This window comes from Cyphomyrmex costatus, unplaced genomic scaffold (genome assembly GCF_001594065.2).
Source record: "Cyphomyrmex costatus isolate MS0001 unplaced genomic scaffold, Ccosl1.0 scaffold123, whole genome shotgun sequence".
NCBI classification, from domain to species: domain Eukaryota; kingdom Metazoa; phylum Arthropoda; class Insecta; order Hymenoptera; family Formicidae; genus Cyphomyrmex; species Cyphomyrmex costatus.
The window spans coordinates 921,659-948,923 of NW_017275207.1; the positions used below are offsets into that span (position 1 = coordinate 921,659).

The 27,265-nt window shown below is 38.3% G+C and overlaps 1 protein-coding gene across 3 annotated transcripts in view; it reads left to right on the plus strand.

Annotated features, from left to right (window-relative positions):
• The window catches only part of scalloped (TEA domain transcription factor 1 homolog scalloped), a 156,864-nt gene that overhangs the window by 113,289 nt on the left and 16,310 nt on the right, over positions 1-27,265 (plus strand). For all 3 annotated transcript variants that reach the window (XM_018548743.1, XM_018548760.1, XM_018548752.1), the window contains 2 exons: positions 5,985-6,109; positions 9,316-9,454. In XM_018548743.1, the coding sequence (XP_018404245.1) occupies positions 5,985-6,109; positions 9,316-9,454 (264 nt within the window). The remainder of the gene's footprint in view (positions 1-5,984; positions 6,110-9,315; positions 9,455-27,265) is intronic.

The following is a 27,265-nucleotide window of genomic DNA, read 5'->3' on the forward strand; positions in this document are numbered from 1 at the left end:
CCCCCCCCCCCCATATATATCCCTCTCTGGCTGCCTCTTACTAACACGCGCTATATCACTCGCGAAAAGCTCCAAGTGCGTTTATTATTTTTCCCCTATTACCTCATCCCTTTCGCCCGCCGCGCATCGTTTCGCCTGCTTTTCTTTTCAATCGGTCCGGCTCCAAATACGGGGAGGCAGATGATTCACCGCACTCACGATGCTCGGCGCTCTCGCACGAGTGAATACGTACCTACGGGAGCATCGAGCGAATCGAGTCTGCTGTTTTCCATTGAACCAAACGGAGATTAATCACTATCGTGCGCGTCTCGAATAAACGCGCACCTGTGGCTGCTCTGGGCGAGTTTTTCATCGCTCGACCGACGACAAAGAAATCGAACGGCTTGACGCGAGAGAACTCGTTATTTTATTTATCATTATCAATGAAATCGGCTACTTTGAATTTCAGCGAACTTGAATGTGCAAAATAGAAAATACGCGTGTATTTCAAATCTTCCTTTTAGAGACTCTTATTATAATTGCGGGACCTAGAAATATTTACATATTTCTTTCGTGACGCAAATGTTTAAATAAGATTTCATAATTGAATCAAAAATATCTCTTTTCGATAAGCGTATATATTAAGCATCCACTTTGTTTAATCATCTTGCATGTATCCACCGTATCGTCCGGTGTTGTTTAGATTACGAATGCATTAATAACACGACGCAATAATTTTGCGCATAATCATCGTTTCAGTAGCTCGTATCCTTACGTTACTTAGCACGATATTTTATCTAAGCCGTACAACGAGCGCGGCGATTAAGACCGATTCGTCGCGGTCGATTTATAAAGTCGACTATATTGCAAGCGCGGGCTCTCACGAACCTTTTACTTTGCCGGGGCAGCGCCGCGTATAATCGTTCGATAATATCGAGACGCGGCTCGTGCCAGAACCGATTAGAATTCTTAATGGCTCGCATAAAAGGCGGGAACATGACGCGCACGGGACGCGTCGTCTCTTAATAAATTTTACGGCACGGTAACTCACAACCGGCATCGAGAGCATAATTAATTTTTCCCGGAAATTCGACACGATAGCTAAATCTCGTTATGGCGTTATAAAAATGCTTACAGTTTTGTCGCTATTGTAATGTAATTTATTATCTCCCACGGAGCGATCTTACGATAATTCTGCGATCTTGTTTGGCAATATTCGCTGCTGAATAGATATACATTAAAATATACGCGATCTGTCTTGAAGTTTCTTTTTTGAATCTTTTCAACTATTTAAACATCTTGGTAAAAACTTGGAATCATCAATAATTTTGTCTTTTAAAGCGATTTAAAGTACAAAAATAGATCTTGACAAAAGTAGATTTTCGAGAAATTTGCATTTACACTCGAGTGGTCCCTTTAATAGTCTTCATTAATTTTAGAAAGAGATAAATTCTACATAATATTTAATCGCTTTTAGGGATTATAATTTCAATTTTCAACAGATTATGTATTAATCTCTTTACATTTTCTTACAATGTTAAGTCAGTGCGTCTCTTTAGATGCATTAGAGAGGATTAAAGGATTAAGAGAAGCCAAATTGTCGGCAGACTGAATTGGATCTTCCCATTGCATTTTCGTGCGATTAGCGATAAATAACTCTGTCAATGGCTTGCAGAAGATCCCGCTGGCGTTATGAAAAGGTCTCTGAGAGCTCGCGAGTGCGTTATCGGATACACGGTCGCGAATAAGCGGCTAGGTGTCGTTGCGTGTAGGTGTGTGTGTGCCGACGAGGATGTGTTCGCACGCGTTATACCGCGTTCAACACGGGCAACGTAGGGACAAGAGAGGCGATATATAATGTTCCGCGATATTAAACGGGACGCATTCCACCGAAGCCACCCTCTGGTTCCTGCTATGAATGCTTCTACGACCCCCGTCTCCTGTCTCACCCCTCTGCCTGTCGCCCACCCCTTCGCCGACTGCCTCCGAAAAGCGGAACGAGGAAGAGAGAGAGAGAGAGACAGAGGACAGACCTGGCCTACTCGACCAGGACCACCCTCGAATGGTTATACGCCAAATTTACAGCTTAGCCACTACCACTATCACCGTGAACACAGTATATACTAGCCTCAAGCTGTAAAGTTTCTCGCAACTGATACTATGTGGTTCATCTATGTGGTTCAAGGATGAAACGAATTAACAAAAACACTTTCCTTGCGTTACCGATATGATGTCTCCGATGGTGTCAAGAAAATTCTATTCGTTAATTCGGAAAATTATTGATTTAATTTTGTCGTTTATTGAAATATACAGATAATGTTGAATTTAAAAGTCATTTGTATTTTATGTGTTTGTTTCTCATAACATTTTTATTATAAATATTCTACAAGAGCTTCAAGATTTTTGATCTCTTTATCTTATTTTACATTTATTCTAAAAATATCAAGATTGCATCGCGTTAATGATAAAGTAATATTCTGTACTTAATGAAAATTATACGATGTAGTTTCTAAGAGCACCAGGGATTCACTGCACACACAATATAGTATAAAACTAAACTCGTAAAGATGAGTTGAAAGATGGACGTGGATGGACGATCTCATTCTCGCGAATATCCTCCCGAAAGTTTCTTCATTCGTCGTGCTGTTGCACGTTAAGTGTTCTACATTACCCATAATTTTCATTTCAGTAGAATCTCAGCCAGATTTAGTAATTTAACAATTTAATTAATTAGTACAATAGAGCAGTAACAAAATTAGAAAACTTTAGGTACATACTTAAACATTCCTTTAACAAAATTTAATTTGCTATATCATTAATATTTTTGCTAATTCAAAGCTGGAGAATTATATAAAAGTTATTTAGCTTTTAAGTTAAAAAATAGAAAATGGGAAAGATGATGTTATAGCAATCGTATTTGCAAAGTATCAGTACAAAGATATCGCTTCCTTACCTCAAAAGTGATACAACTCAAAAACCTGAGTATTTAGTTATTTTAAATAAACATTTTATTAATCGTTAAAAATGAACTAACTTCATAAAGAAAATTGTCGAAATTATCACAACTCAAAAAATGATTTAAAAAATTATTATAAAAATATTTTATAATATAAAAAAGATGATTTTAGCTAAAAATAGAGAGTAGATTTAATTTTTGGAGTTGCATCACTTTCAAAATAAAAAAAATGAAAACACAATATATATTTACATAAGATTGCCTTACAACTGTATCTATATTTTTATATATATTTTATTACAATATTTATGAGTACAAGATATGGAATTTAAAATATTTTCCAAGTGTCCAAAGAAGCCCTACTGCATAAAGGAATCAAAATTATTGTGCGGTATCTATTAAATCGTTATACAAAATTAATGAAATGCTGTCTTGAGCCTATTGGCTTAGTAGAGATCTAAGCATCTACCGAATAATCCGGCCTATTCGACCGATGCGTGTCCCCAGCACCCCCGTCCCTCTTTGCAGGCCGAAAATTTGTCGCGACTCGATCATTACTCAACGAGAGCCGGGAAATCTAGCACCGTAATATCTGGCACCGAGCGGCGGCGCGGATAATGGAGAAGGATGCATACGTCCGCGATCTCGCGCGATCATAGTAGTGGCCAGGACATTCCGAGGTTTCGCCGGCGAGAGGCGTTCTCCCTCTCGAAGTTCCTGCACCCTATCACGGTCGGCCTGGTCATACCCTATCCTTCATCCAAACATTTCCATCCCCTGGGTAACCTCGATTCTCTTCTCTCCTCCCTCTCTTCTTCGTTGCCAACAAGAGCGCCGAATGCAATCATACGTCATCCGCCATGATCTATGTCTTCTGCCATTCTAGCGTCGCGCGCTCGATCTAGCACAAGCTCGCGTGCACATGTTCACACATATATACGTGTACGTGTAGCTGTACGTGCACGTGCGCAAGTACGCGACCGCATCTCGCGTCTCTATTAACCCACCGCTCATTTTCCGGCTGCATATGAGCATGTTCGCCGTTAGCCACGACCACCCACCGGATGATTGCGGCTCGCTTCCGTGCATTTTCAAGAGAAACGTATATCCCTGACAGTTTGCCTATCTTTATGTGGAGCGTCATAAACGTACATATTCATTCAAGAGTTAAGCTAGAAAAGACAATGGTACATTATGAAACATCCTTTAATAATTGTGAAAATTTATACGAAGAGTAATGCGGTTTTTAATGTAAAATAAATATATCGAATATTTTAGACAAATATATGTAATGAAAGTGTTTTCATTTACTCGTTTCTTTAATTTTGATTACATCGAAACACACAAAAATTGTTTTGATTTTTTGGAAACATATTGGCTGTGTTTAGCAAAAAAAAAAAAGTAGCTTTGCAACTGTGATAAAATTGTTTAATATTGATCTTGCCTTGTTCGTCACTGGGTCTAAAGGTATACATCAATAATATTCAAGAATTTTATAACAGTTGCAAAACTGCTTTTTCTGCTGAACACAGCCATTGATTGTCTACTATATATAATACCTATTATATAACGTCTACTTTTTTAAAGCGGCTGAAAACAAATTTTATTAATGAAAAAAGTAAAATATGTACATAAGTATTAAAGTAAAATCCTGAAGAAAAGTTCCAATTGGAGTTCTGCATAATGAATTAATTATAGTATGTGTAATAATTTTTACCAACTTGTTTCTCGCAAAAAGAGACGCTCAGCAGTCAGCTGTCTCAAATCTGTTGGCCCACTAAGTAAGCCGAACAATCCCCAACTTTCCCTCCCTTGGCCTTTCTCCCAAATGCATAAAGTGGAACGCGTAACACGAATATCTGCGTATAATTAACAATTATCCGTCTCTTGATTCTCCGAGAGCCGTGGAATGGCCGATACGTGCGCGCACAGGCCCCTGCGAATGATTCTCCGATGAATTTCGTCATCGCGACGAATGCCACAGGGGATGAGGGACGTAGAACGAGAAAGGGGCCGACTGCGGGGGGAGGGGGGGTGGGGGGCACGTTCCGCTTTTGGCTCGGGGGTGGTTGTTGCTACGGATCGGGATTTGCACCGCCAACGGTGGTACGAACCCAGCCAGGGAATAGGGGTCTTTTCTGGGGGCTTAACATACACACTCCACCCCCGGTAGGCGGAGTGTACCGCCTACGAGCTACCCCCACCCGCTGCACTGATACGCGATATCAGCGAACACTTGTTGCTCCGACGAGCGTAGAACGACGACGAAGTGCCGTCTCTCTGTACACCCTTCCACAGCCGCGATTTTTCACGTGCTGATTTTTCCACCTCCCTCTCTACGCGCAGCATATGTGTACCCCCTACACTCTGTTCATTCCCTGCGAATCTAATTCAATAGGATAATATTCCATTGTCAAAAATGAGTTCACTGCACGTGATAGCGAACGGGATTAATTCATTATTCTGTAGCGAACGTTATAAACAATAACGCGTATAACATTGGGAATGTGTATGCAGTAGTTTTTAAGGAGTATGCTGCAGATAATGTGTTTGCTACGAATTTGCTATGAAAACTTTCATGACTTGCTTTATAATTAATATTGTGATTAAAATTGGAACTGTTATTACTATTTAGATCATTATGTATGTTACAAAACACTTTTCGCTACGGAGAGACGCAATAAAATAATTTGAACGTCGCTTTTTTCCATTCTTTCATTATATATCTTCTATTTCGCAAATCTTTACTAATATTTTGCGCTTTATTTACTTTCAGCTATGTGTTTCGATACTATTCTTTTGATGATGATGTGAACTTGACTTTAACCGTAACTTTTACGAGGAGCTTATTTATGGTCGTACTCTTACGAAAAGCTTATTTATGGTTATAGATTCATTTTGCAAGGCAGTAATAACTTTCGGTCTCGCAAAATAAATCTAGGTCGTTCTCGTAAACTCAGTTTGTGAGGCTGGACTGCGAGCGCAGCTTGAAACTGGGATTTTTTCGAGAGAAGTTAATAAACCGGGTACGTCCCTCGTTTTGTTACAGGCAGTGCGGTGGCTGCAGCCGACACCATTTCCGCGCCGTGGACCCCCGCGAGTTCCGGGCCGCCGCCCGACGCCAACGGCTCCGGCTCGGATACGAAGAACCTCGACGTTGGCGAAATTAGCGATGTAAGTCAACTGTGTCGTCGCCAATTAAGAACGACTGCGAGCGTGGAGTCTCAGTGCCCTTTTTATTTCAATTAACTCGTCGACCTGAGTTTGAAGGGACGAGCTTTTCTGCGGCTCGCATTTACTTATACGAAAAAACACAACGCTTAAACTTTCGTAGTAGAGACGACATTTATCGTTACTCTCTTGGTATTATTGTACTCAAAGAATTCCAACTGATAAAATGAGTAAAATTCTTTGTTGTAAAATGTATATACTTAGTTGTTGCTTGGTTTAATATTTGCGAAGCCGATAAAAAAATGCTAAATGATTAAAACTTTCCGCCAGTTCTCTTTCTTATTTTGTTCTCACTGATTATATTTAGCAGAGAAAGCAGCTTGGCGTTTGTTGTAAAATTTTTTAATATGATTGATTTATACATTTATTGTTAGATCTCTAATACGAAACTAATATCAAGATTAATCGTTTTAAAGAATTTTATAACAATTACAAGTTGCTTTCTCTGTTGAACGAAGTCAGTCTGCGATCTTCAATCTCATTTTATGCTATTATAAGCGAACATAATCACGTTCCGCATTTTTGAAGTATCATACTTTTAAATTCGACAGAGAAAAAGTTATTGCAAAATATATAATAAAGAATGATCTTAAAATCATTATACAGAATTTATAAGCAGAGTTGCCACAGGCCTGGAAAATCGGAAAAAGTCAGGAGAAAGTATAAAAAGTCTTGAATTTTAAAATTTGCTCACAATTCTTTTAAACTGTTTCTATTTCAAATAATTGTTATAATTTTTTAAATATTATATCTGACATTTATAGTCAAATACATGTTTAAAACTCACACAATTTAAATGATTTCAGTGAAATAATTAAAATTTACATTTTGTTCAATATTTTTATTTGATAGGCCTTTTTCGTTATAACTTCATTTTTTTTCCAATATTAATTTATTTTTTGTTTGCTTGAATTTGCATCTAAAATTTTGTTATGCTGCTAAATTTTTTTTGTATTGTTTGTAATAATATAGGCTAATTTTTCTACAATCCTTGATTTAAAATATTAAAATTTATATATTTTATATTAATCATGGAAAATTTCCCATTTCCATCTGGAAAACCTGGAAAAGTTTGGGAATTTTTAAATTTATTTTTTGTGGCAACCTTAATAAGGCTTTTATATGGCTAAATGGAAATTTAACGATAACATTGTTTTATACTCTTTATTATAACATTGTTTTACGTTCTTCGATATAAATTTTAATACTGAATTTATGGTTAATATCTCGTACATGTAGGTATTCTATTTGATATATACTGATCAATGAAATTACATGTTGTCGAAAGAAACTAGTCTTTCAAACGAAAGAATTATATGACATTGAAATTTTAATAGATCTCTTTAAATTATACGGTTGTGTGTATGTGTGTGAATACCGAATCACTTTCGCGGTTGTTTTACATAGACAACTAATTTACATTTCAAAATATATTCTACTATTGTATATAAGCAAAACAACATCGTGAATACTAAAATGAATACGAAAATGCACGGGATTATTTAAACGTTAATTTATTAACTTTGGCACATGTAAATTGGATTTATTTGGGTCAGACGTACGTAGCTACTTCAAAGCTGGACGTCGACCGTGCAATTTAATTCTCTGGCTTTCTCTTCACCTTCTTTTGCGTGTAATTTCTTCAACGTGATGAAGACATTTAAACATTTTGTTTTTTTTTATCATTTAATATTTATTATTCCTATTCATTTATGGAGAGTGAAAAGAAAGCGCATTTTGTTTCGTATATAATATTGTATATAGTATGTATGTCCCCGAAAGCTATTCACATTGATTTCGGTCACGCATACTAGTGATTCATAATAGTAGCGTTGATTTTTAATTCTTGATCGACGCTCGAAGAGCGAGATCAAATCAAAGACTTTTTCGTATCATCTGGAGGGTTTCCCTTTTTGGATCGCGTGTCCAACGATATTATATATATCGAAGGTGGCGAACGTGACTAGGATTCTCGGTAGAGACAAGCCTGTTTTCTCGCACCCTTTCCGCACTTCTCGGTATCTAAACACTCAGGATAATCGTCTATTTCTCGGCACGGAGAAACGCGGGAATCACACGTTTCTCTTCGTGCGGCACGGAAGTTTTTGATTCGTTGAAATTCCAGTCTCAACGAAGTAGTATTACTCGGACTGCTGGATGTTTCCGTGTATCGCGTATTCGCGCAACGTCGTCACCCTTCGAAGATACCCCTCGCACCGTGCGAATCTTGACGCGATGGACGAGCGAAAGAAAAACGGACGGAGAGGCGAGAACGCGAGACATTCTCTCGATTCGGCGACGAGAGAGAAGGAGAAAGGATCAAGTCCACTCACTCGGCCACGTTCCAGGCGTGGCTTCGCGGCTGCTGGGGATCCTTTGTTTCAGAGGGAGGAAGATCTCCGAGGTCCCACCACGTTCGCGATAGATACGGCAGATAAATCGCACGCGCGCGCGCGCGCGCGCACGGTCAGCGGTGGAATCAAAGATAAATGAACTTTTCCCGTGTCGAACGTGCCCAAGTCATCGAAATGCATCGCGGCGAAGGCAGCCTCCTGTGACGAACGTAATCGTGACGAACGTGATGAATGTTTGCGCGAGAATCATAATTGAATTGCTTCAGAATGGAGAACTTTCGGATCGGAAATTGATAATGATGATTTGAGTTGGAATCGATAGCTGAACATGCATTTGTGTCACAATGCAAGTTTCTCAATATTTATGGTATATTATTATATAATATAATATTATTATATATATACGATTAGAATTGAATAATCTCTCACAATAATGTTTTTTGCTTTTAAAATATGATTTGATAATTTTATAATTACACTATTTGTCTCAATCTGCTCTGTCATAAATTCATTTAGAATAAAAGCGTAAATGGTTAATTTTTATCATTTTATGAATAGTGATCATTTACTTAAAAAAAAAACGTGATTTCATTTTATAATAATTTAAGAATTAATATGTTATTATAAACACACATAATTCTTTAACAATATTATATTTATAAGTCACGAGATTACCGAGAGTGTATTATCTTTTTCTGCGAAAATCTAATTAAGATTAAGGACGCATAGCTGATGTACAATAATTGCAATCTGTCCCTTCCAGCTTATTCTAAATTGGATGATCGTATTTTTCAGGATGAGAAGGACTTGTCGGCAGCGGACGCGGAGGGCGTGTGGTCGCCGGATATCGAACAGAGCTTTCAAGAAGCTCTTACCATATATCCGCCATGTGGTCGACGCAAAATCATCCTTTCCGACGAAGGGAAGATGTACGGTGAGTATAACCACATACATATATATCTCTCTATCTATCCCACAAAAAATTCTTTTGTGCTTCATGCACTCCCACATATATATGATATATATGAATGTGTGATAGTCACGCAATTGACAAGGTACGTCGATAACAATGCTGGGTTAAATTATTGTATTAATCACTACTATCATAATTAATTAAAATAACATGAGACTCGTAGAATTTTGAGAAGATTAAAATAAAAGAAAACAATGATTTTTTAATTTCAATTTTCTAGTTTCTATTGCTTTATTTTCAAAATATGAACTTCCTGCGACTCGCGCGGTATTGTGATGAAGTTAATCTAATAATTGACGAAATGCTTGTTATACGGCATTTTATCATTTCTTTTTTTTTTTTTTTTTACGAATCATTTCCACTGAAGCGCACGTCTCGTGAAGCTGTACACTCGACGTCACATTACGTCGAAGTAATGCCACCCGAAGGAAAGTCCAAGGAAAGAACGTTGTTTTCCATGTGATGACCACACCATGAACGCGCGACGGCAACTTCCTCCGTTCGCCGTCCTCCACGTACGCGATGACGGCGACGGAGAAACGTCCAGACGGGCGTCGTTATTGCTCCGGTGCTGAGGTCAGTCTACGTGACTGACCAGATATTGCCTTGTACGAGACCAGCGGTACCGCCGTGGCCACCGCCGTAAACCACCACCACCATTAACCGCCATGAACTCGCCACCGGAGCAATAACGTCTCGCCTCCCAAGGAGGAATATTCGCCCCTTTGGCCGCCCCCGGCGAACCCTTACTTTTGTTCCCTCTTGTGCGTCTTTTGTATTAATTTTCTCGCTTTCTCGATCAATTCGCCGCCGTATATCTTTGCTTCTTTATGGAGAACTATAATGAATCGTCATCGATTTGAGTTTGGTACCGACGGAACACGACGACAGACGGAAACAATTTTACAAAAACTACGATGAGCACTTATGAGATTTGTGTAAAATTAAGCTTTGAAGTATCACGTTTCAGAGAAGTCGCATATCACAAATGTATTAATTAATTACTTTGCAATATTTGCGGCGTAAATAGCTTTATGAAGAAACAATATAAGCAATGCGCTTTCAAAATATATCATCAACGTTTTCCAAATTAAGATATTCTTTAAACTTAAATAAAAATAGAAGTACGCTCTTTTTTTTTACCATGGAAAAATAAATTCAGAGCTAGTCGTCTTCATCATTAAAGGAGTTAAAAGTGTTAATTTTATGGTAATTTTATGGAAATGGATACCTCGTGCCAACCTTGCTGTTATTCTCGAAAGGGTTGTAAACGAACCCTGAAATTGACTGACTCTCAGTCCCTTCGCATCCGGGGATGCGACCGGATCGCTGCCACTTTTCTTCCATTCTTGCGTCTTGGTGGGCAAATTTTCCAGTCCGTTCGGCAGGAGGACGTAGGCCATATTCGCATGAATCCCATTCGTTAAGGCACAATGTCGCTTAATTTCCGAAAGCACTTGGCGCGCAAAGCCAAGCGGGTGGCAATTCAATCGCGATGCGCGCGCTCTATGAAAATGGAGTTTAATTCAAGCTTCTCCGTGTCGACGGAGCTGGTGGATGAAAACAGTAACAACGGCGACGACGACGACGACGATGATGACGACAGTGATGTCGAAGCGACATCGTTTCGTTGTTATCCTTATTCTCGTTTCATCCTCACTTCGCGCGAATTGGAATTACGGTCGCAAAAATTTTGCTAATCTTATAATGACGATAGTTTTCTCGGATGTTGAACTATATGAATATATTTCTATGACATTTTGATGAATTATATTTTATTAGCAATTAATTTAGATAAATTCAAGAAAAAGATTGTAGATCGAAGAAACTTTTTATATTCTTTAGAGATTTAATTGATACTAAAGAGCAGTTAAAAATTGTTGAATATAAATCTTATCAATAAATATCTCTCGTACATTTTGCGATACCAAATGTAATTTTGTTGTATGTAAGTGTATGTAAACTTCGAAACTGTCCGAAAGATTTTTGCCTGTCTCGGGACATCTAATTAATTCGTAATATCTCAAGGGAGAGACAGAAGGAGACGAAAGCGATTTCACGAGTACAAAGTTACGTGGGGGTATCTCAATTGAAAATCGTTCTCGTTCACTATCTCGTCGCTATCGGAAAGTCTCGTAGGGAGAAGTCGCTCTCACCGGGACGCAGTTTACCCCTCGGTAATTTCCCCTGGCATTGAGGAATGTGAAAGTCGGTGATTCTTCGCGTAGACGATGGAAGTGAGAGACAGAGAGAAAGGTAGCGAGAAACGCGAGCGACGCGATATAAAATCGATCCTTCGACGTCACGAAAGACGAAGGAGCATCGCCGTCGACATCGTGCCGTCGTCGACGAGATGCAGTCGACCGTCCACCGGATGGAAACAAAGGATAACGAGGCGCGAAAATCGCTTAACGCGATTGGCCATCGATCCGACGGGAAACTTATCTCGCCCGTCGTTGCTCACTCGCCGAGCCAATAAAGGAGAGATCCCTCGGCCTTTCCGCGGGATTAAATATCTCGGGGCAATTTACCTCCTTCGATCTTTCCTCTCCGCACCTTCCCCCTCTTACCTATTCTTCTTCCTTTTTCTCTTACCCTTATCTAGACGCCGACGCCCAGATTTCACCGCGGAGAAACGATCTCGCCTCTCGTTCCCGAAGCGATACGAGAAAGAGAATCCAATCGATCTGAAATTTTTTCGTGCGTATCACGCTGTATCGTTATTGATAATAATACGATAATTCAGTTTCGGGTCGTCGAGAAAAGCGTATCAGCTACAATCTCCTAAATACTTTAAGAAGCAGTTAGAGAAACAATAAATGAATGTAATAATAAGTACGAAAATTATGAAATAAACATTTTCTACGCACATGCAGTTATATAGATAATCTTTTTACTGCGGACATTGAATACATATATTTAAAAAAAATTTGTGAAATAGTTTTTTATTTATATTCAGACTAGTCTTCAAATATTCTAAAAGATTTTATGAAATATTTCTCATAAATATCTGATTCGATCAATCGAAAATGAATTTTGAAGCATTGTAATTCGTATTGTAAAATCTTTTTATTGTTAATGAAGAATTTAGTGTTATTTGAAAATTATATCTCTCGTACAAATTAAAAAGAAATCACAAGGAAACTAAAATAGTTGCACAGGATGTTCTTACGCAGAAATCTTACGAATGAAGGGACAGATCGACTAAGGTCTGAAAAACAGAGAATATAGGGCTCGATGATTATTATTTGGTCAATAAAGCACGTTTGGGCCGCCCCATAAAATTTGATGAGGACCCGTTAATTGCCCTTGATGGGAACATTGCGCTAACATCTGAGGAACTGCTCGGGAGACTAAATTCCACTCGTTCCGTCTCATAAACCTGTCGCACCTCGCAAAATAATCGGGCATTACTTATGAGATCGCTGTGATGTATGTACCAGCGAGTCTTTTTGGAAAAATATCGGGCTCTGCTTGTCGGTGAAGGCGGCAACTTTTTGTGAGCACAGTCGATAGTCTACGAACAATGTCAAAGTGGACTTCCTGTGTGTCGGAGCTGCGCGGATGTCGGAAGAGGAGAGAGAGAGAGCGGAAGGGCTCGATATTCTTTGTGGCTGTTTCAAGGTGGAAAGGAGCTTCCTTTCTTTCTCTTTCTAACTCTCTCTCTCTCTCTCTCTCTCTCTCTCTCTCTCTCTCTCTCTCTCTCTCTCTCTTTTTTTTCTTCTATCCGCTCCTTCATCCAAGCGAAAAGAAACCGCATCGTTCCTTCCCATGAAGGACTAGGTCCTTCGTCCTTACGTCCACGGCATCCAATAAACCAGTAGAAATAAAAGGATCGCGCTGAGCATCGTCCCTGTCGGTGCACGCAACAAGGAACGAGAACGTTTAGAGAAGCGTTTAGGTTCTTGCTTGTACACCAGAAAAGAAAAACTGCCGCTGCGGTCTCCCGGAACACCTCCGAGCGGCTTCCATCGGTGTAACTTCTCTCCTCGTCGGTCAATGTTCCGGAACGAGCTCCGTAAATATAGTTTCTTGCAAATTTCCTCTCTCCCTCCCATTCTTCACCTTCTTCCTTACCCTCCTGTTTGGTTCTCGCATCCATCCGCCCGCTGGCGTTTACCAAGTAATATTAGACGATCGGCGCTTACGCCGCTCGCGCGACCGACTACGAGGAGCTTTCGAATAGATTTTCCGATCTGTCGGACAAACTCGGGATCCACCGGGACAAACTCGCGCGGAACAGCTTCCATCGATACATCGTTATACGTCCTTGCTAATCGAGCCACGCCGGATATACACTAAATGGATATACACCGGTATGTCTAAAATTATAATTTTAGATTAATACCGAAGTTGTCTAATTATATTTTAGCACTTCTAAATTTGTAGAGAGAATTTATTAGCGAAATGTATATATGATTAGGTCAAAGATCTATTTTATTATAGTCGGTAAAACGCGCATTAACGTACGTCAAGAATAGTAGTTAGAAAAAGGAATGGGGAGAAAATTAACAGGAAGTGAATTAAAAGCTGCACAACCGAAATAAATCAGTACCGTTTATATACGATGAACTATCTTTCTGAATTACGTCTAAATATCTTTTACGTCGATACCCGCGAGAACGGGACAGACGAAAGAGCGAATGAATGAGAACATGCAGATATAATGTGCCACGTGAACTCGAGCTGCGGGTCTGCATAGCTTCGGGTCGTATTTAAACAGATAAATCGACCACACACAGATCCACCTGGTCTTTATCCGCAATCGCTTAAATGACCTACACCATAAATCTATAAATCGGAGAGAAAGATATATATCTCTATAGCGAATTAATTAATTGGTGAATGTCTCTTTAATTCGTCGCGAAATTAGATAATCCTATCATAATTGAGGAGCTTTATTCTTTTAATAAATTTTTTTACTTTGTAAGTCGGAATCACTTCTTTGCACTGAGAGAACGTTATTCATTTTGGATCTCTCGCACGTACAGTAATAAATCGTATACTGATCACGATTGTCAAAATACGTAATTAGATATTCCAATAAGCTTTGAAATAATACACAGTAATAATTTAGTTAAATTTTATTATTATATACAAAGAGCTCAGGATCTATAATAGTATATAAAAATTGGCAAGATTCTTTCCTCCAAGATCTCTTTATACTTTGGTATTATCCTTTTTGGCAATTATAACGTCATTACTATTGCGATTTGATTAGAAATTATTACGTTGCCTCTTCGCACGTGACATGATATCAGAATTATTTCTCGACGCGTTACATACATGGATTATTTTGCGCGTATGTCGTGCGAATTTAATGCAAAATACAAGAGGCGCCTTACAGACCATCATGCAGGAACGTGCGAGGATACAGCGGTACGCCATGGCATTTATCTGATCGCTAATAACACGTAGAGTGCTGTCCCCGTCTATTATGCTCCAGTCTCGCGATCACGTACTTGCGCTCCGAGCCTTATGGAGCCATGCCGTACGTACGTGCGCCATCGTATTCTGGTTTATGGGTCATCGAGCCAGGCGTCATCGCAGCTAGGAAAACGCATCATGTAACCGCACCATGGTAGACGCCATGAATTTCGACCGTACCATGATTACTAGCCGTTTAATTTACACTCGTTGTATCATGATGTTCTGTATGCAAGAGCTTCGCTTAATAAGCGAAGTATGGAAAATTTTGGTCTCCCTCCAATTTGAATTTATTTCTCGAACGTATACGCACTCAACTAAAACATTTTGTATTTGTGCTAAAATCGGCCCTTGTTCAAATTGCTATTAAATTTTTATCCGAGTGTTAATGTAACATAGACCCGGTTTTTTATTTTTTAGTTATTGTGGATAACCTGATCTTTTATCCAATGGACTTTATTTATATCTATGATGGTGTTATGGGTGAAGTCCATTGGGTGAAACATCAGGTAAAGTTCAATTGCAATTTAATCAGATAATGAAAAATTGAGCCATAATGTGATTGTGTTATTTGAATATTTTGTGTTAAATTGATATTAGTGTTTTTAGTTTTGTGAAATAACACAATTTTTTAATAAATTGACAATAGTATATTTTGAAACGTAAATTCTAAGAAATATGAATAAAATCTGTTAATTTAACATGATAATTTTTTTACTGAAGAAATATGCTTCTACACTTTACTTACAAATTATGTCGATGTTATATTTTTATATTAATTTTTACACAATATTATATTCATTTTGCATTAAATTACCATAAAAATTTTGGAATATATCACATTTAACACAAATTTTCCAACTGTATATTATACGATATATATTTTTAATAAAACACAGAATTCGTGAAAAAATAAAACACTATATCTTTTTCAAGGAGAAATGTTTCTCACATACAGATAGAATATATAACATAAATATGCCATTTGCATGAAATTTAGATATTTTACAAAAATATTAAAATAAAAAATAAATGTAGCATAAACAGCCTTTATATGTGTATTTCTAAACGAGGACAAGAAACATGATTCTATATTTATGGCGCGAAAGCTAAAAAGATAAATGATTTATGTTTGTTCGTGCAGTGTTTCTTACTTCTTGGTGACGCTGAGTAATATTGATTGTTTTCGTTTCAAACTACTGTTATATGATTTTCTTTTGCGTAAAATTCTTTAACGTGTTCTTTTCTTTTTCGATCTCTGATTTTCCTGAGCCGCTTTATACGAAATATGCATCTATTTGAGAACAAGTTAGACAAAATCATATTTCCGAAACATATTTAGGTAGTTTCGCTCCCCAAAAGCTAGAGATTAGGGAAGGCTTACTGTTGTGTATAGAGTGCATACCGCGTGTAACGAGACGATTAAAGCGGTTATAACATTCCTAATATATCAAGCACTTCTTCGTGTAAATATTAATAAAATAAAATAAAATATTGGTTATTTAGTTTTAAAAGTTTGATTCGAAAAGATTAACAATTGAGTAAAGGAAATGGAGCAGTGTGCTAAAAATTTTAATACTTAAGGCAGAACTTTTTTGCTCTAAATTATCGATTTCTGAAAAAAAAAAAAAAAGAGTAAATATCGAACATTTACTGGAATATCGCGAGCTCTTGGATATACTGTAATTTTCTTGCGACGCGACAGGACCCCATATATCGACGCAAGTGCTCAAGAAGGTATAGTGGATAGTTATGTATGTGTGTGTGTATGAACACCGGCCACTGTGAATGTAGAGGGTGAAGGAGGAGACAGTGTCCAGTTATTGACCGGCGGAAGGAGGGTGTCTCAGGCGTCTCCGACGCTTTCCCCAGCAATTCTGGAACCATCGCCTTTCGTCACCGCGATGACTCGGCAATCCCGATGAATGTCGAGATTCACAGGTTACGCATTAAGAGTCGTTACAATTTTCGTTACGGATTTTTCTTTATTAACACAGGATTGCAATTATTCCTTAATAAAAATTTCATTGAAGACCATATAATGCTTTCTTGTTTATTGTAGCTTATTTTGGATTTAAAAAAAAGTCTGTTGGAAAGTAATCCATTTAAAACTCGCTCAGTAAGATTATCAAAGGCTATAATATATATATATTCGCGCAAAATACAGCACTTTAAGTACATCATGTGAAGATACGTCCTTATAAAAATATTATATAAAATATGCGTAAAATATCCATTTGCTTGTTATCGAACTTTGAAATCATGGAATATAGTTAAATTAAATAGAGTTTTCAAGCATTTATTTATTACATTCATCGATTATTCGATATTACATGTATCGAATATTTCGTTCGTAAATTGATATGAAAAGCGATCGTAGAATTTTATTAACTAAAATCCGAGGATGTAATGAAAGTAATGTTGATTAAAGTTGTCACAAATTAAAAAAATAAATATATATATAATTTTTTGTAAAATAATTACTTTCTCATCTGAGAATTAAATAATGCCAAAATGTATAGGTAAAAGAAATAGACAAGGTATCGAGAGTGTTAAAAATCAAATACAAATTTCAAAACAAATTTATTATTTAGATTAGCAAATTTAGGCGAGTCTAATATTTGGCAAGTATGTTACCAGTCATCTTTTAAATATATCGATAAACTTCGATGATTTCTTAAGGCACTAAGTTCCACAAGTAGAACGATTCGATTAAAAAGAACTTTTTCACATGCAGTAATCTGATAAAAAGATAACTTTCAACGCCCGAGTCGGTGTCGATTACGAAATAAAAAACGTCGAGCGGATAATTTCGCGTGGCGAGTCCCGGAGCGTGTTAACGAGATACGGAAGCGCAATTTCGATGTCCTTTCATGCTTCCCGAAGCGACCGGCATAGCTAGCTCGATCCCTCGAGGGGGCTTCTTCCTCCTAAGGACATCCATTTCGCTCCTTTCGCAGTCGCGGCAGCAGCGATTGCCAAGCTTCTTCCTTCCTTCTCGATATCCGATCCAATAATCCGATACCGAGCGGCCGTCGGAGCGTGAAATTATGGGCATTGACACGACACTGCGGACTCTCCTCCGCAAGGGGGACTCCGTTCCGACGACGAATAAGACGAGTCACCGAGAGATCAAACTTTCTCTATTGGAGACGCGTCAGTCAGGCACAAATATATCGGATACAGGATAGCGCAATGTTTCTCAAAATCATTTCCAATAGAGGGGATACTTTCGAATATTTTTTTAATGAAAACATTTATGAAATACAAATTAATGAGTATTATTATATGCATAATAGGGTATCATATTGCAATTGATGCCTAACATTTAAAAAAAAACCTGCATAAATTGAATTTTATACGATAAACAAAAAGGAGATACATATATTTATTAAAAGATGTAATCTAAATTTTTTTAAGTTACATACTGATATATAATATATCTTCCATTTATCGGATTTGTTCATTTAAATTACTCGTAAAGTAGCGACACGTATTACGTTGCTTTCGCACATTAACAATAGATAAAATACTTGCGTCACTTGAACAGCGAGCGTGGAGATGAGAGCGTAAACATAGAGATGAGGTGCAAAATATTCACGCAAGTTTCTAACTGCTGCGACAACGCGTACATACATAACGTATACACGTAACCGCGAGAGAAATTACATACATGTTCGTACACTGATACGTGTGTCCGCATCCACACACTCACCACGTACACGGTAGAAGTCCAGCGTATGGACGCAGACGCGAGTACTGGAGTGGATAGGTCGGCGAGGGATGTAATAATCTGCGTCCGCATTGTCCGTCTTGCCGGGCATGGCCGAGTCCTTTGACATCTCGCGGAGTTTAATTAAACTCGAGCGTATAATAGCTCCCCGACGACGACGGTGGAAGCAGGCGAGCGAACCGACATTCGCGTTTCCCCGTGCGCCTGCCTGGCATTTCGCCGACCGTCGACGCCGTAGACGACGCCTTGGTGTTTTACGAACCTTACGGGGACGTCACCTGTCCCATTGCACGAAAACGGTAAAAGAATCACCCGGTAGGATCGCTCTCCTGCGCCGTGGAAAATTTTGTCGAGGCGTGCGCGTTCGTCAATTGAATAGATTAATTTTGTACCAAAATCCGTTTTTTTTTTTTTTTAAAGCATTCGAATTTTTCCTGAAATTAACGCAATCCCTCGATCAACTTGTTGCGGACACGAGGGAATTATTTCCTGTTTGTATATTTTCCTACTTCGGAATAAGCCGTAATTAAAATGATATATGTCGGGAAAAGATTTTCAACCTGGAATCTCCATTAAAGTGAATTACCGAGAGAGTACAATGGCAACGCGCGTTCTTCTCGAGACGCCCTGTGTAAACTTGATTTGCCCGATATTAAAATGCCTCAAAGGCGTCGATGATGCAAACGCCGCCCGTTGCGCGCCATTAATTTCGCACTGGAGCCGTCCCTTCTTCCGGTTATATGCGCGAGCGAAAGACCAAGGACGAAGGCGGTCGGTCGCCAAACTCTCCGCCCGAGAAAAGCAGCCAAGTATTTTAATTAGCGCAAGTACGTCGTTTCATATTTGTACAGGACGAGGGCGCTTTGCCGTTGCGCGATGTAATGAATATTAATTCGTGGCAGGCGCTCTCTTTATAGGGAAGGATGGCGTGGAAAAAGGCCTTCAAGCCAGCCGAAGCGATCGCCTTTTTTTCCTCTTTACTTCTTCGAGATTATTGCTATATTCTCTTCTTCCGCCTTCGCCGCTTAATAATTCAGATTGCACGGGCATTTTGCTGGGCTTTCGCCCCTCGCCGATCTTTACCTAAAAGACAATGTAAAAATGGACAACCGTGTTCCAACGGACGGCTAATGCAGTAATCGGCTTAATAGTCGAGGGAAAAAAAATGCTCTAATGTATGATGTAGTAATAATACTAACACGAGAAATTTACAAAAATGTAGAATAAGAAGGATTCCATTGTGAGGGTGGTTGAACAAAGTATTAGGGAAGAAGAAACGTCCAACATCAGATTCAAAGAAAAAATGTAACCAGATTGCATAATTATTAGATATTACAGTATACCGCGATAATAAAGTGGTCGGTGTAAGAAAAGCGCCGGAAAGGCGCGATCGAGAAAAGCGGGAAAGTTAATAAAACACGGAAGGCACACGGTGGAAAATGGAAGTCACGGTTGGCAATAAAATTACACAATTTTGCAACGTCTCAGTACGATGCGGCATAAAGATGAGACAAGACGGTAGAATAGGAAGAAACGCGAGAATATTTGAAAGCATGTAGATTGAGGATAACGAAGGGAGCGAGAAAATAAAACTACAACATTGTAGTATAATAAAGTCGCGACAATTTTATAATATTAGCGCAACGTAGTAATGGAGAGACGGAACGAGAGAAACAACGCGGAAATAAAAGAAAAAAAAGAAGAGATGAGAGAAAACAGGAAAAGATGAAACGGTCCACGAGACAGTGTAAAAATTACTAAACGTGTCCGACGAGCGAGTAACGTGGTAATTAGCTTAAAAATCGCGGAACAAAGGTAACTTCCGCGATTTTTTAAAACACATACATAAAACACACGTAATACATTATGACGTAACGCAAAATATCGGAGGACAGTCAACGGAAAGCAAAAACGTTGTATAATAGAATATAAATTCGCTCATTGGATAAAAATGCGGATAGGGAAGTAACACACTGTGACAATGTTAACAACTTTCATTTAACCGATATAATAAAAGCGTGTGAAATGCTGAAAGTTTTAAAAACAAGAAAAGAATATTAATAAGATAAAAAGATCGTGCAGCTAGTGCAATTAGCTTTCCGCGGAACGGCGGTGTTCCACGAACATTTTTTAGGTGCTCCGCAAAATTTTCCGCTGATAATTACATTTTTCCATAATTTTAAATGTCTCAACTTTAACTTTTACTTGAATGATGATTTTGCATTTTTTATACTGATATAATGAAGAATAAAAATAAAACATGTACCTTTCATTTATAATGTTTTATTAAAAATGTGTAATTAATATAACTCACTTGTCAGTTAAGCGTATCTAACGTTTTAAAATTTTTGATCGGAAGAATGTCCGTATATATGTATCAGTTAATTGTTTATTATTTTACAAAATACATATTTTCATTTTTTATTATAATAAGATGCTAAAAAGCAGTTGTAGTTCCTACAGTTGGACGAAAGCTACGAAAATAGAACAAACGACGATAAAGTTGCGAGAATTCTGTGGCATTACCACAACGTCGTAATGGTGCGACAACGAGCGTGGTAATGGTAAACGAGAAAAACGGTGCGAAGTGAACGAAATGGATAGAGTATGAACGGACAATCGCGAGTGAGAAAGAAAGGTTACAGTCCCGCAAAGGGATGGTCCAAGGGAGTTACGGTGAGGCGGAGGGAAACATCGCCCTTACGCAAACTATGCGCTCACTCGAAAGATCGTTTCAAGGTTTACGGAAGGCGTATAATCCCGTTTATCGTCCTCGTAAATCCGGGGATATATACTCCTCGGCGTTCGCGTCGCCCATCCCCTCCCGCGCACACCGCCACCCACCTTTCGTGTGTAGGGAAACCTGGGTGGTGCTTTAATCCCTTTCCATTTTACGAGCGCCTTTTACGAGCGCGCCTTGCAGGACCGTTTGCACCGATATGCAGGTTTTGGAAACGAGCGGGTTGCCTTCCGGTGGCCTTACGCACCGGGCGTGCCAGAAGTGAGTTACACTCGGCTCTGTGATCGTTTGATAAATTTAAGCGCGATTTTTCTTGGAGCTTTTAAAGCTGGTTCGCATTAAGATCGAACGGTATCCAAGTTCCTGTCAGTCTAAAATGTACTTTATCTTCGTAGACATTTGATTTTATTATCAATTATCGAGATATTTGTAACACTACGGTATCAAAAATTGCGACATAGCTGCGAAATAACAGATCTGGGATTTACATTTTTACATATCCATGCGCGTTAAACAAATAAGAGATTTTTAATCTTTTTTTTTCGGGGACACCCGATATGTGTAAGCCAGGGCGTGTTCTGCATCGTATGCGCAGAAGTACCGCGGTGGGATAAAATCGTCTGCCTGTATATCACGAAAATTGTGCACGAAAACAACAACGGCACGATGCTGTGGTGGCATCGTAAAGGGAAAGGAAGGATGGCGCGATTCGATTCTTCGTTTTCGTTGCGTAGGAGCAGTAAATGGGATTTAGCGAATGCGATTCCGTCATGTTGCGTTGCTCTTTAAGATGTATTTTATGTGGTAACTTACTATACATACAGTGTGTAACCTTCGCGTAAAATGATATTCGACGATAAAGTTCGAATACTGATTATATATAAAACATATGTATATTTAAAACTTTAAGTGTTTCTATATTTTATGAATGAGTTTCTACTATTTTTTTTTACAATTGTAATCAATTTTTAACGATATAATTTGTCGAACAATATGTTTATTCACAGATTTTCGTTATTATACTGTTAGTAATTTTTTTGTATAAAAATTATTTGGCTATTGTTAATTGATGAATTTATTACAAATGAAAAATTAAAATTGGTTTGATATTTTATGATATTAAAAAATTTAAAGATATATGATATATCGAATGAACATTATAAATATATGTATAATTAATTAATATTTTATATAAATAAGAAAAAAAATTATTTATTTAAAAAATTATGAAATATAAATATTTGTTAATTTTTTTAAAAGCGTCTTATCTAATTTAATTTATTCTCGATACCCCAAAATATAAAAAATTAAAAAATTAAAACTTCAAATTTTGGCAGTAAATGCCTATAATTTTTATTCGGCGTCGCAAGAATTACCCTTATTCTTTTTTCTTTTTCTAAGCAGCAAGAAATAATGCTTAAGCAACTGTTCTCACCTTCCTCTTAAGTACGAAAGCTAAGTGCGATCTCGTCATGCTGCGAACGATAAGAAATTGAATGGAGGATAGTGAAGAGCGGCCGGACAACTTGAGGCGGTGAGCGGGAAATAAATTTTCCCCCAGTAAAGTCCGCCGATTTGAAGACCGACATGTTCGCAAGTCGTGTGTACATTTTTTACACGCTGTTAGACTTTCCGACTGTTAAGCTTTGTAAAGTTCCAAGCGGAAGATGAAAAGAAGATTCGCGTTCAATAAATCATCCGTCGTTTTCAGAATCGTGATACGAAGATAGATTTACATCAGTTAAAATGTGATGATAGATTAGTATTTAATACGTATATTTCCGATGAATAATCTGATAAATATTCGCAGGATAAAATCTTTATATTGCTATAAGAGAAAAGCAAGATTTATGAGAGTATTATGTTGAGAGATTAAATTTTAATATATGTCGTAGAATCTTACAATAATACTATTTATGGAAGAGAAATAACATACTAGTTTCTTGAATTTGTGAATAGATTTTGTGAGATGCAATTTAATAATAAAATGATAATTGGACTAAATATTCATAACAATGCTCTTGACGCTTTCACGGGTATTATCTTCAGAGAATACCAGAAGGTTTGCGGATTATTGTGTTTTTATCCATTGCTTACCAATAACAATAGATAAAAACAGCGATAACTAAATATTCATCTTAATTTTACAGTTTTTAAAATTTATAATTGAAATTTAGTTAGACAGTTGGTTATTGAAGAAAATACAAAACTAGAAATAACATAAAAATTCTTTCTGTTAAATAATACAATACTTTTGTTTAAAATATTAAATAATTTTTATTCTTAGGATACATTTTCCAACTTTTTTATTTCTCTCACATGTAGTAGTTCACTCAGCAAGTACAATAAAGACTTGTATCTCGCACGATTTTTAAGCAACATGTTTTAAAGCATAAGTGCGTTTTTTATATATGATGCGTATCTGTGTCAATTTAATACTGACGTGAGACACACGAAACCGGCTATGGAGTTTCCATCGGAGCGTTATAAAATCCGACCTCGTGAACCCTAAAGAAAATCACGCCTACTTGCACGTATCTATTCGTTCGTGTTTCTCTCGTGAACACGAATACGAACATACGCGCACGCGAGAGAGAGAGAGAGAGAGAGAGAGAGAGAGAGAGAGAGAGAGAGAGAGAGAGAGAGAAGACTTACTGAGTTAGTGGAATAGGAAGATAGAAAGAGAGATGCTCGTGCGAAGGATGGAAGCAGCAGCGTGCGAGAGGGTTGCAAGGTGAAACCGCTCGACAAGGATGTGCACAGGGATATGTAGTACAAGGTACATGTGAGTTGACGAAGAGAGAAGAAGACGGAAGATCGTGAAAGGGAGAGAAAAGGCAGAGACGAGATAGAGAGAGTGAGAGAGAGACAGAGGCGGTAGTTGTGTGTCGAGAGCTTGCTATACCCCCGTTTCGACCTCTCCTCCCTCGAGGAGGGGGGTCGGCGAGGGGACGGGATGGCGAAACTATGCGAAGAATGTGCAATTAGTGAACAGAGCATGAGGTGGAGTCGGGGGTGAGGGTCGGCGCGGGGAGCTGGGAATGGTACGGGTCCCGGAAAGGGAGCGAGTATACGGGTCGCGGGGGAGGAAGGCGGGTTGTCGACGGATCCTGGTATGGTGGTGCCATGCCGGCGAATGGTATCTCTCTCTCTCTCTCTCTCTCTCTCTCTCCCCCCCCCCTTCCCTCCCTCGCTCTCACACTCACGCTCTCGGTGTGTGTCGGTGGCAATGTTGAGGGTGGTAGTGGTGCTGTAGCGCCGAAGAAAATGGAAAGAAAGGAAGATGGATGGAATGGCGCCTAGGGATGATAAGAAGAAGAACGGACTGGGTTGCGGGGTTTGCCCGGTAGTTGTAGTAGTAGCAGAGGGGTTTGTCGAGGTTGTCAGGGTGGGGGTCACCGTGTCAAGATGCGAGAGAATCCTCCTTCTGGCGCAAGGACACTTATCGACTTCCCAACTCCTCCGGCTTCTCCCCGCATCCTTTGCTTCGAAAGTATATACGCCCATACAGCTTTTTGGGGTGCCTTTTAAGGCCACGCGGGAGTATCTCTGCTTCCTCGTTCCTCGCGCGATCAGATACTTGACGACTTCCTTCACTACTTTCACGAATATTATGAGAAGCTTTATCATATTATTTTTCCCCCAAAAGAACGAATCTCAAATCGAGTTTTGGAATTGTAATATCTGATATTGAGCGATCTCCTTACAACTGTGTGTGTAATAAAGAGTACCTTTTTCTATTAAGTACAATAACTCACATATTTCACATATTTCTTCAAAACTTTTCCACAAAATATTAGCAATCCATTTTTTTTCTATGTTTTTCAAACTACGGCATGTTAAAACATAAATGTCTTAATTGATGGAATTGTTTTGCTCATAAAAGCACATTCATATTATTATTCTTGAAAAAGTCAGAGAAAATTAAGAGTACAGAATTTTCCGGATCAAAAGTATTTTTGACGGTTGAACTGGCGTGAACTGGAGTTTAAGGAGCTCTTTTCATATGCTTACCCGTAGAGGTAGGCCACGGTGTGTTTAGTAATCGCTAATTGACCAAACGAGCTTAAACGCACTTCGCCGGTTGAAGGACCGGCACGAGGCGTACTGTTTGTGAACCATCGATTAGCAACGGTGCTTCGTGGTAAAGTCCAGGATACCCCGAGGACCACTGGTGAGCCTCTCGGGCCCTCAACATGTCAAAAGCGATCCCTCTCGACGACGTCAACCGAGCACCAAGGTCGTTCGAGTGAGTACTCTCCGTTATTGCAGCTCGCAGTAGCTGCACAATTCGCAGCTCTACTCGATAACATAGACATCATTGAAATGAACTGTTGAGACGACGATGGTGAGTCTTAGAAAAACGCTCGAGGAGATACGATAATCTTTCCTATGAAATCAACTAGTAATCATGCTAATAGAAAAACTTAATTGAAGCAACAACTTGATAATAAAAAAAGTGATAAATTAATAAAAAGTATTGGCGAAGAAAAAAGTATTAATTGAATTACATGTACTCTCTTAAACCAATTAATATGAACAATACCTGCAATTATATTATTTATGATCTAACGGTACTTAATTAGTAATCTATGCGTAATCAAAGATGTGTAATTATTGGATAGTGGAAGATTTATATGAATCGGAAAGTGTTACTTTTACAAATCGAAACTTTAAAATTGTACAATAATTTAACGGGTTATTCAAATGAGAGACAAATGATTAATATTAATAAGTGAAGTAGTTAGTGATTGGTAAAAATTCCTAAAGTTAATATTTTTCTTCGGATATAATTACTAGGTTCTCTTACGCTTCTATATATACGTAATTTTATTAAAGGCTCCCACGCGTGACTACGCACTTCTCCGCTATATTCACAGTTGATAATAACTCGACAGATACGAATCTAACGGTTAGAGCTTCATATCTGGCTGTGACGTTTAATGATGATCACTAAATTTAGCATAATTAATGAACACTGAATACACATAATGGTATTGTAATTATATTATTTTCGGAATATATATTTATACAATGTAATTTAATACCATCACATACGCACGCACACGCACACACACATACACACACACACACACACGATATCGTAGTTCGGAAAACCATTTCTTCAATTATTCCACGAAATGCTATATATAATTCATTTAGAGTGGCAAAAAAATGTAAATTAATACGATATAATATGATAATAATTAATCTGCGACTTAAATTGCTAAGTACATAATTATTAGTTGTAAATGTAAACATATAAGATCAATTGTTATATACATCGATAATTTGGGAATGAGAACAAATGAACTTGCATAATTGAATTAATTTGTATAATCATTATGTTAAAAAAGCTGAACATAAAATTCATAACACAACTAATTATGAGCTATTTGCTATGATTTATAGGATTGTGTAGAGAAACTATGTATATAAACAGATATTTTATTGAACATTTGTCGCTGAATGCTCTTCCGTCGGGAAACCGCGCGATTGCTTCGCATTTCGCTAACGAGCTTGTAATGGGACATAATTCTTCCATGTAAGCTTCCTCCTCGCTGTCATTTCCAATCAGGCAGTAATAATGCTTGGGGGTCTCTTAAAATAGCGTTACGCGTATGCAACAAACTGTATCTTCTTACACGGGATCGTAGGTAGTTCACACACTTTGCTATAAATAAACAAGCGAGAGAGAAAGATCTCTTCTCGTGCTCGTTACTTCGAGTTCGCGATCATAATGGCCCTTCTTGTTAAATTGAGCATCAGCCAAGTGATTTACGTTGATTGCTCGTCGCGTCGCGCATCTAGCAGTCTCTTTTCCTCTCTCTCTCTCTCTCTCTCTCTCTCTCTCTCTCTCTCTCTCTCTCTC